This window comes from Venustampulla echinocandica, assembly GCF_003357145.1.
Source record: "Venustampulla echinocandica strain BP 5553 chromosome Unknown scaffold_10, whole genome shotgun sequence".
NCBI classification, from domain to species: Eukaryota; Fungi; Ascomycota; class Leotiomycetes; order Helotiales; family Pleuroascaceae; genus Venustampulla; species Venustampulla echinocandica.
Genome location: NW_022474215.1, coordinates 560,640 through 573,878, shown reverse-complemented (window position 1 = coordinate 573,878; position 13,239 = coordinate 560,640). Strand labels below are relative to the sequence as shown.

The following is a 13,239-nucleotide window of genomic DNA, read 5'->3' as shown; positions in this document are numbered from 1 at the left end:
CCCGTCGCTCCTCGACCCACACGTTAGAAAACCAAGGCCGCAAACTTTTATTTAGTTCGGTGCGTTCGGATTCAGCTCGAGGAACAGGTATGTTTGAGATTTATACAATTGGATTGTATCCGCGTGGTTGGTAGTCACCTAATAGAAGCCCAACATGCTATAGTTTTGCTCACGTAGCTACTCGATAGAAGCTAAACACTACTCGTACAAATTCCAATAAATGAGGGTTTCCTCACCGTAGCTACTTGGTAGAAGTTCAAATACCACATGTCTCAATTAAAGAAGTTTTATCCCAATAGTTTCCTAACAGAACCTCAACACTGCATATTTCAGTTACTATGTAGGATTTTATTCACCTAACAGAAGTCTGATAGATTAAGTGACCTCTAGCTGCTTACTCAGCACTGACTCGATTCTCTTCCTTTAATAAGTTTCCCCTGGTCAGCCTTAATACCATCATATGATTGCCAGATTTTATATAATAGGTTTGTATTCAAGTAGCAGCTACCCAATAAAAGTACACCACCACCACCATCATCCACTCACTCACCAGCTCAAGACAAAGAAATATATAACAGCAAATCTGTCTAATAGCGCACGTGCACCCACGATCCATCCCATGCCATCTCTCTCGCCCATGCTTTCCAAAAACCCCGATCAGCCATCAATCAATCCATCAGCTCGCTCGGAGAACTCCTATTTTCCTCGCCAAAGCTAAATTTAAAAAATAAAATAAATAAAGCCTCCTGCCTCCTCCCCAGTTGCGCAAAAATTATATGCCAGCGTGGGAGGAAGGATATGAACATAGCGGCCGCGCAAGAAAGACGAGCGACTGGTTGGTTGGTTGGTGGTGATGCAATGATGGGAGATGATGGAGAAATACGCCAACAAACGCCACTGGAAATGCAGGAAACGGAGAAGAAAACGCGCGCTGGATGGTTTGGTTGGCTGGTTGGTTTGCCCTTCTATTAAATCCTCCAATGGTATGATGTAGAGGCGTTTTTAATGCCCCCTCCGCTGTGCTCGGTTGGCGGTTTCATGACCATACATCCTCCTAGAGAAAATTGTCAGTTATGTTTTGTTTTCTCTGCGGATTTTTTTTCAAGGTTCTGAATATTGGGGGGATGCACATGTGCGGATGGCAGTTTTTGTAGTAGAGAGGGAAGTGTCAAAACTTACTTGGTATTGGTTTGCGGAACGCATCCCCTTAACGATCTCCTCAGCCTTCGCCTCAGGGATACTACGCTGTTCAGAAATAATCTTGCCCAGGATGGTGTTAACCTCCCGCGCCATGTTCGCAGCATCGCCGCAAACGTAGAAGTAAGCCTTCTGCTCCAACAGCTGGTTGACTTCTTTGGCGCGCTCTTGTAACCGGTGTTGGACGTATACTTTCGTTTCACCTTCGCGGGAAAATGCCGTGATGAGATCGAATTTGTCACCGAGGATTTCTTTGTATCCCTATAGATATACTAGTTAGGTTTGCGGGACCGGATAATTTGAGGTGGATATAAGGGGGACTAACCTTCCATTCGTTGGAATATAAGAAATCTTCTGTCTGTTTCCGGCAGCCGAAGAATAGTAATGTTCGTCCTACGGGCTGTCCTGATTTCATCTGCTGGGCTCTCTCTTGGACGAACGCTCGGAAAGGTGCAACTCCTGTACCAGGCCCAACCATAATGACTGGTTTGGATGGATCTGAAGGAAGCTTGAAATTTGAATGACGGACGTGGACCGGCACGTGGACGCCATCGTACTTATTCCGAGGCCCAGTGATATTGTACGTTAGGCCATGAGGATCTGGGCTGGAGTCACCATGTTGGCATTGCTTCAGAGCTAGTAAGTAATTTGTTGTTACACCCTTAAGAGACTCCCGGTCTTTAAGATCTATCGATTCCACAATGGCGGTAACTGAGATCTTGTCCTTCTGCACAAGCGATGAAGACGAAATCGAGTAGTATCGCGGTTGGACTTTGTTGACGCCCTCGATAAAAGCAGAAAATGGAATGGCTGTCCACTTCTCATCACCTCCAACCTCCTGAAGCGCCTGGGCGATGTTGAGATAATTATTGCTGATCTTCTCATGGAAATAATCCTTATCACTTCCCAGCTTAGCCATCTCGGCTTTTGCTGCTTCGGTTGGAGCGAATGGAGCCAAGGTGGCGATGAATTGACGAGAGACGGGGGCGCAAATCTCCATGTGATATCTGACAACAGCATCATATGTGGTGGGGGTTGGGAATGGGACCTTTGCGGTTGCGTCTAGAGCCTTGACACTGATAACCTCATCTCTCTTGGAGAGAAGGCCAGTAACGTTGAGGAACCTATCAGTCTCCTTTCCTGAGTTTGTCGGCCAGATCGCAATGTGGTCTCCAGTCTGATAACTGAGATTCGACCCGCTGATATCGATTTCCATGTGCAGGCAATTTCGGGCCTTGTCTGTGAAGAGTTCGCGAGATTCGGCGATAGGGGCAATGTATGGGTTGTGGGCATTAAAAGGACCCCTTGCGGTGCCTTCGAGGTGCATCTTGTTGGGCTCTCCGAGATAGACCTCTGGGGAGTCCTTGGTCAAGTTTTCTCTCTCGGTGATAGCGAATACCGGCTCATAAACCGCCTCGCGCTCCTCGAGACCCATCTTCTCTTGCAACTCAGTCCACATTGGGTCCTTCCAGGCCAGGAAATCTTCCTCCATGGTGCCCGCGCCATCATCTCCCTCTCCGGCGGCGCCGATTCTCTGAGCGCCCAGCTTCTCCAGTGCCGCGGTGACATTCCGGACCATGGAGTTGTAGTGCTCATAGGTATTGTTTCCTAGGCCGAAGGCGACGAACTTCAAATTCCCGAGTGGGGGATCGGCGTCGTTGGTGAAGGAGGGGCCCTCGCCGGTTATGAATTCGTTGAAGTCGACGGCGTTATCGGTGGGCTCGCCCTCGCCATAGGTTGCCAGGACGAACATGGCGACGTGGCCTTCGGGGAAGGTGTCGAGGTTCTCGTAATCGTAGTCCTCCAAGTCTGCCACCATGGTCTCCAGGCCGAATCGGCTCTTGCCCTCCTTTGCCAAACGGGATGCATAGTCCTCCGCGGTTCCAGTCTGGGACCCGTAGAAAACCACACAATTCTTGTTGGACTCCTCCATCTTCTCCACGATGTTCCTCGTCTTGCCGGCCTTGCTGCCGTTTGCGGCGGCATATGAGGAGGCATACGGGTCCTTTGTGACGCCCCAGTAGGTGCCTTTGGTAAAGTAGGCAAGTGTGCCGACCAGAATGGCGGCCAGGACAATCATGTCCAGCGTGTCAAGTTGCGCCATGGCGAGGGCGAGAAGGAGATAACCCGAATATTATTTTAGAATTGGAGGAAGATGCGAAGCGTGCGCTGGGAGGGGGGGAGTTCCGAAGAGAAGGGGAATAATAATAATGAGGGATCTGGAAAAGGAACTAAAGACAACCGTCGGGACCCGAGGCAACCGGAGTGGCTGTAGTGTGTTGCAGATGGACAAGTTGGACACAGTGGCCGAGAAATTTACGAAGAAGGCTGCTGGAACTGCGCCGCGGGAGAGACGGCCGGAGATCGTTCGACGGGGCGTTTTTTTTTAGTAGAGGATCTTAGAAGGAGAGTAGCACAGAACAAGGCCCAAGAAGCACGATCAACGATCAGATAGGGGTTTATCAGCAGGGGCAGGGGAGCAGCTGAGAATGGGCTGACCAAACTGCAAACAGCAACTCCAGGGAATTAAGAAGAAGAAGGAAGAAGAAGAAGAAGAAAAGGAAGAAAGATAACACGTCTCCTTAAAGGTACATGTAGTTCCAGTTAGCATCAATTATAATTATTATAATTATTATAATAATATTATTGTCTTTCCCCCCGTTCTTCGGGATGTTCCCCAATCCCCCATCTCCCCACTCGCGCCCTCCCCCATCTTTATCTACCGTGTCAACTCCCCGAAGTCAGTTCGGGATGCGAATCCGGACCACTTCGGCCTTGGAGGCAAAATAGTGTAACTTCCAACAAGTTGGGCCGCTGGAGAACTGGAGATGCCTTGAAATGCCTCCCTCGGTAGGAACATACTACAGCGGTACATACTTCAGTCTTTTGTTTCCAATCGGGGCCCTAAGCGCTACTTAAAGGTTACCTGGTTCCCAGCTACACCTATCCCCGAGACGCGGTATAATATAAATAATATATATAAATTAATATACCACCTCCCACCCCTTGGCTCCTATAGCTTGCTACCAGTTTCTATTTCCAGTTTCAGCTTCTCGTTTCTTTGCTCCTCGCCTCATTCTCACGCTCATTAATGTCACTCTCATTGTCACCCTCAATTGCCACTCTCACTCGCTCTCCACATGGCAATTACTATTGCCGTCTGCTTTGTACTATACACACCACTCGGGAGTTCTGCGTCGACAACCTCCGTGTGGGGCTCTTGGTGCGGTCTTGCACCAATTCCAGGCCAGACGGTCACCACCATGGCACCACCACCACCACATCTGCCGTGCTGTATCTGTATCTGCTCCGTGCTATACTTCGTATTGACTATCCCTCCGCGGTGCTGAGGATAGTGCTATTACACAACCTCATCTGGTGATGTGGTTTCCCCCTACATGCCATCAGCGTACGAGACCATAATAATATGCCAACCAACATAATATTCCCCAACTCCACCAACCACAGCCATAAAAAAACCACGGCTGGGATCCGCCCGCCGGGGCCTCTCCATTGGCCCCTGCGGATACCACGAGACGAGAGTTTAATCGTTTAATCCTCCGTAGTATTTCGATTGTGACGACCGCTGCTGCTGTTGATGAGATTTCCTCCCGTCAACAACTTCCCCTCCCCCCAACATCAGCCATGCGCCCCGGCCAGCGTCCAGCTCCATCTCCAATGTATCCCTTCGGGAGTGATGGACGAAGCCCCTTGATTATTGCCCACCGCGCTGGAAGCCCCAATCTGGCTGGATATCGATAGAGAATCGATCACGTGTGGGGATGATGAGTAAGTTGCTGTTGGGTTGGGACCCTCTTGCGGCTCCTGAGCTGTCTCCTTAGCTGTCGCAGATGTGTATGTATGCTGGCTGATACTGTCTCGAAAGCTCAATCACCAGACAATCCGAGCGAGAGATTTCCCTTTGCCAATCCGGCTCCGTCGATCGACGTCGATGTTTGGAACGCCGATGTGAATGCGACTTTAAAGCCAGCGACTGCCACCTCCTCTGCCAGACCACCAGCAGACGCCCGGGAACATCCACCAACAATTCTGCCCTCCCCCTCCAACAATCCGGGGCTGTCGCCGGTGCCCATAATCGCACCTCCAGACCTTCAGTCGCAGCCGTTGAATCTCTCGCCGCGCCTGCATTCGGGCAACAGATTGACCGACTCCAAGACGCACAACCGGCAGACCAGCATCGTCCATGGCATCCAGCACTCGCGGAACGGGAGCTTTGCAAGTTCTTCGTCTAGTCCGCTCAGTCCTCAGATGATTGCAGCAGCAGGCGCAGACCGACCCAATGCATCCAAGATGGGCGACCCAACCTTCGGAAATTCCATGTCGAGTGCGCTGTCCACCATATCCTCCGGCACCTCCTTCAGTTCGGCCACCACATTCACCCCGGATCGAGCGTCAGTTGCAACGTCGGACAGCAACTATACCTTGACACAGAAGAGGGTAGAACCGATGCACAGTGGAAGAAATCGCAGGGAACATAGCCACCACCCCTCCCATTCCAGACACCATCACAAGGAGGAGGTGAAGACGGTGGGAGAATATGCTTTACATGTGTTGTTCACATCCGTCAGTTCTTTAATTTGTACCCATTATAAGCTTCTTAATAACCCCCGTTCAGTTCATTGCCCAGGCCGAAGAGAAGATAAACCAATGCATCACTGTGCCTCTTGACCCCGAGCCTCAAATAGAACAAATATGCGGCGCTGGCGTAGATCCAACCTTCGATCAACTGATTTCCGCCCTCGGCCATATTGCAAGCCAAAAACCCAAGCCGCTGATTGATTCAATGATGCTGTGGCGCAAGAATAAGAGTGATGCGGCCAATGAAGCACGTACCCAGCTTCAACAGGTATGTCTTCTCTTTATTTAAAAAGAAAAATGTAAATTAGTACTACCCATGCTCATATTTTGGATCAGTCTCGAAATACTGTAACCCCCGGCCAAATTTCTCGAAGGAATACCGAACCTGTACATATGATGCCGGATCCTTCAGATGCGGTCGCTGCTGGTAGTTTGCCTTCGATTGCCGCGCGCCAAGAATTTGTTGCCCAAGCTGAGCGCCGTTCGACTGCCTCGATTTATATACTGTGTCGCGTGTTGATAGAGGTGGTCGGCCAAAGCACGTTGACATGCATCACCCCCGAGATGGAAGAGAAGCTGGAGGGCATAATTTTCGGCCAATTGAAAATTGCCGATGTAGAACAGCTTAACAATTCTTCCCTGAAAATGTCCAATTGGTTCCTCTTCAGCCATCTCCTCGGGGTCATGAGCGAGATTAATTTTGAGAGTGTTTCGGACCGCTTCATTGCGGATCTCGAGAAATCCCAAAAGGATTTGATCGGGAAGAATCCGGCGAATAGGGAAGCGGAGGGAAGGATGGAGCTGGTGCTAGGAGGAATGAAGCACCTGCGCATCAAGACATATCCAGAAGACGCATGGGACCAATCGTGTGATTTTATGATATCTCTTGGCCGTCTTTTTGGACGTTCTTCAGGTCATCGTCTCAAGTATGCTTATTGCCAGGCTCTCGAGATTCTTCTGCTCCCCGTTGCTGCAACAGCCAACACGGAATTAAATATGCCAAAGTGGTCAGAAGTCCTCGCAACAATTGGCCAGCGCCTCGCTCCAATGTTTATGAAACCTCGCCACTGGGCTGTTGCTTTTCCGTTGACAGCTACTATGCTCTGCGTGTCTCCAGCGGAGGCCTTTTCCACCCAGTGGCTCCAGCTTGTATTACCGCTGCAGTCTAAGCTCAAGGATCGGTTTGTCCGCCCCATATGCTTGCAGGTCATTTCCCGGTTGCTCTGGACGTATCTCTATCGTACTTCAGACACGCTCAATGCTACGATCAAGAAGCTCGAGGAGGTTATGAGGCTGGTTTTGCCTTCTGGAAGAAGGACCTATATCTCTACCGATCCATCTATTGCCGAACCACTTATCCAGATCATACGAATCATTGGCTTCAAGCACCCAGACTTCTGTTTTCGGACAATAGTCTTCCCTCTAATCAACGCGGACCTCTTTGCGTCGAGCAGAGAATTAAAGGATTTTAAGGTAGAGCAGCTAGAACCGGAGAAGATGGTTATTGGGATCCGAGCTTTCCTTGCGATAATGGCCGATCTCGAAAGAGGGGATCAAGGCCGCCCGCCATTTCCACAGAATTACCAGCCGTTGCCGACCTATGACAGGATGCCTACATCTCCCATAATGACAGCACCGTGGAGTCCAGCTCGCCATGTATCACCAACGCCGAAAGAAGAGGACCGCCTATCCCGCCCGGTTCTGACGAGTGCTATCGGCGATGTTGCTGGAGAATATTATGCAAGATTCTGCGAGATTCTTGGAAAGATTACCATAATTTGTGACAATACTTTCGGTGGGCAAGCTGTCCTCGATGAAAAGTTTAATAGTCCTACGCTCAAGACGCCAATTGCAGAGACCTTCAATTTTGGGCGTCGCGATGATCATCCAAGTCCATCCGAACAGAAGCAAGGCTTCTATGAGCTTCTCCATGTTGCTGTGCAAGCATTGCCTCGCTGTCTTTCCACCGACATCCCTATCAAATCGTTAGTCAATCTGTTGTGTACTGGAACGGCTCATGTACAGTACAATATCGCGGAATCGTCGTCCCAATCACTAAAGTCGATCGCTCGGCAATCACAAGCACAACAAGTCACCATCGGATTTGCCAGGTTTATTTTCAACTTTGATGATAGATATTCTACTATGTCCGAAGGTGGTATGCTTGGTCCTGGCCATATTGAGAGCACACTAAAGCTTTATATCGAGCTATTGCAAATTTGGATCGAGGAAATTAAGCACAAGACCAAAGAGGCTGCTGCGGACGCTTCAGAAGATAGCAATCCCGAGAAGCGTGGCATGAAGTTGGATCTCTCTGGGATCTGGGCTCAGGTTGACGAGCTCGAGTCTCATGGATTGTTCTTCCTCTGCTCACAATCTAGAAGAGTCCGGGCTTTTGCCGTCACAGTTTTGCGCCATATCACCGAATTCGACACCGCGCTAGGCAAGGACAATAGTCGGCTGATCCACATATTAGAGGGTGATTCTATGCGTGTTATGGACTTCAACGATGAGCACCTCTCTGTAGCTGAGCGGAGTAGGTTGCAACGGGGAATGCGCAAGAGCAATTCCCAGAGTGCTTTGATTGAGCTCTGCAGTAGTGAAATATCATATGATACAACGCTGTGGTTCAAGATATTCCCGAATCTAATTCGGATTAGCTATGACCGCTGCCCATTTGCTGTCACGCTCGCTAGGGAGCTAATTTGCAACCGCATCCTTCAGATGTACCAAGGCATTGCTACCTTGTCAGAGGCGACACGGGGTCCACAATACGGATCTTTCGATCGAATGCAACCAGGTAGTGGCCGCTTGCTTACAAGGACATCCACCACGCCACCAGAGGTGTTGATCGAGCAATGGAAATTATATTTGATAGTTGCTTGCACGACGCTGTCTGATAAGGGAGGCCAACAGCAGCCTTTACCGCAACCACAGCATCTTCGGAAGACTTCAAAGCCAGCAATTGTCCAAGGGAAAATCACGTCCGCACGAACTTTATTCAAATATATCATTCCCCTTCTCTCTGTTGGCCCTGCTTCAATACGAGATGCTGTTGTAGTCGCTCTAGGTTCCATCAATGTTAACATATATAAAACCTTGCTGGAAGAGCTGCAAGCTGCGGTAGCTCGATGTAACGATGATGCCAGGGCTCGAATTCACCAGAGGACAGTGAGCAGTCCCAGAAGGAACCGAAAAACCGACCTGCTTAGGACCGAGATTACTCATGTCTATCGTCTGACGTCGCCTTTTTTGAAGGATCCGGATGTATATCAGGATGATTGGATATTGAACAACTTAGTAGTCTACACGAAAGATCTCAAGCTATTTCTCATGGATGGCGAAGTCCAGATGGATTGGGAGTTTCAAAAGCTTCGCAGACATTATTGTGGGTTAATGGAAGAGCTATTCGAAGGAATTAATCGCACGAAGGATCCTTCACGATGGATGACATTTGAATCCAGAAAGTCATCGTTTTCGCTGATGGAAGACTGGTGTGGGTATTCTCCGAACCAGCCACAGATCCGCCAAAGGGAAGATAGCATGAGGCAATCTATGATAGATCAACAGAGCCTGGGGGAACGGGGCACAGTGACTGCCGCGATGGAAATTGAGAAGCGGAACTTGCGAACTGCAGCACTTAGTGCCATGGCAGCATTATGTGGTGGGCCGTTGAGCATTACCACAGAAAGCAAAGCAAATCTACAATTCGATATCCGACGAATGCTCGCCTGGATCGATACTATATTCAGTGTCGGAAGCGACCGAATCCACGCCATCGGCAGAAGGGCGCTGAACAACTTGATTGTGCACAACCAGGACTTCACTTATCTGCTCGAGCATTCTATCACGAAGTGCTACCTCGCGGAAGTGCCCAAGGTTCTAGAAAGTTATTTTGAAGTCGTAACTCAGGTGCTTCTCGAACACCCAGATTATCCAATGCCGTTTTGGAGGTTGTTAGGAATCGGTCTATACACCCTTGGCAGTGAGTTGAGCGAGATTCGATCCAAGGCAGCGCATGTGCTACGAGCATTAGAGGAGAGACAGCAGAAAAGCTCGAAGATCCAGGACTATGATATAAGCATATCCGACAAGACGAAAGCAGTCTACAAGCTTGCGCAGTTCGAGATATCGAAGCGTCTCTCAAAGCAGCATTCAGAACTAGCTTTTCTCATATTTTCGGAATTCACGGCGTACTTCAAGGACCTTCAGCCTGTTGCCCAACGTAACATGGTTGCGGTTATTCTTCCGTGGATTCAACTTATCGAGCTACAGCTTGACCCTAATGGTGGACCGACGGCACAATCATATGTCCTCCTTGCCAATCTTTTCGAGATTACCATCAAGTCTAGCAGCGCTCTACACAATGAGGTTCAAGCTCTGTGGCAGGCACTAGCAACCGGACCCCATGCTGGAAATGTGCAACTCGTGCTGGATTTCATCATGTCCCTTTGCCTTGATAGACGTGAGCAGAACTTCGTTGAGTATGCGAAGCAGATCGTAGTCTTCTTGTCGAGCACTCCAGCGGGCGTCAAGGTCGTTGAATTCTTGTTGATGCAAATTACCCCTAAGGCAATGATCCCGAACGAGAAACGCGAGCTTGTCCCACCACCTCCCGATTCAATCAAATTACCTTATGTTGCAGAACTCTCCGAGGCGTTGCCGGTTGGGGCGAAGCAGGCTGGATTTTCGCTCGGCCAATTGTCGCTAATTCTACTGGTTGACTTGATGGTATCACCTGTTCAGCTTGTGGCTGAGAATGTCCCTCTGCTCCTTCAAGTTGTTACGGTGTTGTGGGATCATTATATCCCCCTGGTCCAAGAGCAAGCTCGGGAGATGCTCATCCATCTTATGCATGAGCTGGTCATCTCCAGGATCGATGACGAGAGCACTGTACCCTCGAAGAAGTCAATCGAAGACTTCATCGAGTCTATCCGCCGGCATGATGCAAATGTCATCTGGTCATATGAAGATAATAATGGTAAGGTCGATGACCAAGATAATAAAGTCCCAGGAGGAATGGAGGTCCTTACGACTGAAGTGGTGAAGAATTTCGAGGTCACCTATCCTGGTATTCAGGAACAATGGGGTAAATTGTCGCTGACCTGGGCAACGTCGTGCCCCGTGAGGCATCTTGCGTGCCGCTCATTCCAGATCTTCCGCTGCATTCTGACGTCTCTCGATCAACCCATGTTGGCAGACATGTTGGCTAGACTATCAAATACAATCGCCGACGATGATTCCGATGTTCAAACATTTTCCATGGAAATATTAACCACATTAAAAACCATTATGTGCAAATTGGAACCCGCAGATCTACTGAACTTCCCGCAACTCTTTTGGACTACTTGCGCCTGTTTGGATAGCGTCAATGAGCGGGAGTTTTTGGAAGCGCTTGGGATGCTAGAGGAATTGTTGACGAAGCTTAATCTGGGAGACCCTGCGGTGCGACTACGTCTTATGGAAGGACAGCCTCCCAGATGGGAAGGCCATTTTGAGGGGCTTCAGCCACTGATTTACAAGGGACTTCGTTCATCGGTTTGCCTTGACTTGGCAATGAAGACGGTTAATGAGCTAGTACGGCTTCCCAGCGACGACCTCATTGGGGATAACAGCCGTTTGCTATTCGCTGTTCTTGCAAATTTCCCGATATTCCTCCACGCCATGGATCAAGATAGCATTGATGCTACGAGCATTAAGAATGCCGGGATCCTAGCTGAAGTAGCTGAAGCATCGGGCTGCGGAACTATTGCTCGAGCTTTGAGCGGGTTTGCAGCATCCCGGTATCGGTCGAGTAAGGACTTCTTGGCACAACTCGTGTCTGCTCTGCGTGACGCTTTCTTTCCTCAATGGGAATTTGGGAGTTTGACGTTCCTCATGGGTCTCTTAACAAACAGCATCCCGTGGTTCAAGCTCAAGACGATGCGCATACTCTGTGCTGTGATCCCCGATATCGATATGCGCAAACCAGAAATCGCATCGCATGGGCCTGACTTGATATCACCTCTCTTGAGACTGTTGCAGACAGAGTTCTGTATGCAAGCCCTTGAGGTCCTAGATCAGATAATGACTATGGCGGGCACCTCGATGGACAAGCATCATTTACGCATGAGCATGACACGGTCTTCGTCGAAGGCGATTCGGAAGGAATACGAACGCACGCAGAGTCTATTTGGTATCCCAGAGGAGTCAGGATGGTCGATACCGATACCAGCCAAGTACGCGGAAACCACGAGGTCAAATGTGCATGCTGCATTTTACATGTGCCAGAGCGAAGAAAATATGAACGAGGCGCCTGTTTCAACTCCAGGCGTCGAATTCCACGTCGATGATGACTTCCAATATGGGTATTTCCCAGCCACGGAACGGACCGAAACCATGATGTCTGACGAGGGACGCGGAGACGGAAACATTGGCGATCTAGTATTGAAGCTCGATAGTCTCGATGAGTTTTTCGAGGACAGTCTAGCAAGCCCAACAAGTGACGGGCGGTCATCAAGAACTATCACGGAAGCTGGATTCTCAGGGGAAGCATTCGAGTCCGGCGCCCAGCTCTACGACGAGCAGACTCTTCCTATCCTCCACCAATCGCTCGCCTCCACATCCAGCGCTGCGTCGTTCCAAAACGGCTTCACAGATAGAGTCTCGCCTGGTAGTCGTGATGCGTCCTCCAACGCCATGAACCCAGGCGCATTCAAGCTCCCACCCTCCTCCTCGTCCCGTCCTAGCCTGCACTCCCGCTCCGTAACATCCCCGTCAGCACCATCCGCCTTCCAGAGTAACGTCACGAGCTACCTCTCAGACGACGACAACACCGAGGAAGTCTTCTCCGACGGCGACGACGAACGCGCCGTCGCCACGGGAGACGGCTCATTCTTCCTCGAAAACATGATCAAACCCATCGCGCATGGCACTCGATCCGGAATGCGGCGATTGACAGGCGGGCGAACAAAAGATAGCGAACGCCTGCGCGAGAGCCTCCGGGCAGATAGGAGGGCTCTTAGTCGTGGCCCGCATAGTCCACGGGTACCAAAGGTGCCGACTGCATATTTGCAGCAGAGTGGTGGTTCGAAATCTACCAGTCCCGGTGAATAAATATAGGGAATACGTAGGAAATTCTTGTTATTATTATTGTTATTATTGTTATTATAAGCGCTGAATATTACAGCGAGATGTTTATTTCTTGGGAGGAGAGAAAAAAGGAAGGGTAGATATAGTGAGAATCTAGAAGGATTAATGAATAGGTGCCATATTGGGCGTTCTGAGAGATTTTAGGATTGGATGGGTGGGTTTATATAGAGAATGTGTGTATGTGGGTTTGATATAAGGGTTTGGAATACCAATATAGTAGTTGGAAAGTCAAGTAGCGTGCCTCGGTTGTGTATTGTTTAAGATTTTGTGAGACATTGATGTAAGTTGGTGATTTTGCTTGTCATTAAGGTT

The 13,239-nt window shown here is 49.5% G+C and overlaps 2 protein-coding genes across 2 annotated transcripts; one reads left to right on the top strand and one right to left on the bottom strand.

The window, feature by feature from the left end:
* Positions 1-1,036: 1,036 nt before the first annotated feature.
* BP5553_09346 (uncharacterized protein) lies at positions 1,037-3,301 on the bottom strand (the record flags this gene model as incomplete). Its single annotated transcript, XM_032017969.1, has 3 exons — positions 1,037-1,054; positions 1,180-1,458; positions 1,523-3,301. The coding sequence occupies 3 exons, from the start codon at positions 3,299-3,301 to the stop codon at positions 1,037-1,039; spliced, it is 2,076 nt and encodes a 691-aa protein (XP_031865876.1).
* Positions 3,302-5,058: 1,757 nt separating this feature from the next.
* BP5553_09345 (ARM repeat-containing protein) lies at positions 5,059-12,891 on the top strand (the record flags this gene model as incomplete). The annotated part of the gene is made up of 3 exons (XM_032017968.1): positions 5,059-5,781; positions 5,834-6,064; positions 6,133-12,891. 3 exons carry the CDS (start codon positions 5,059-5,061, stop codon positions 12,889-12,891), a joined length of 7,713 nt encoding a protein of 2,570 aa, XP_031865875.1.
* Between the last annotated feature and the right edge of the window lie 348 nt (positions 12,892-13,239).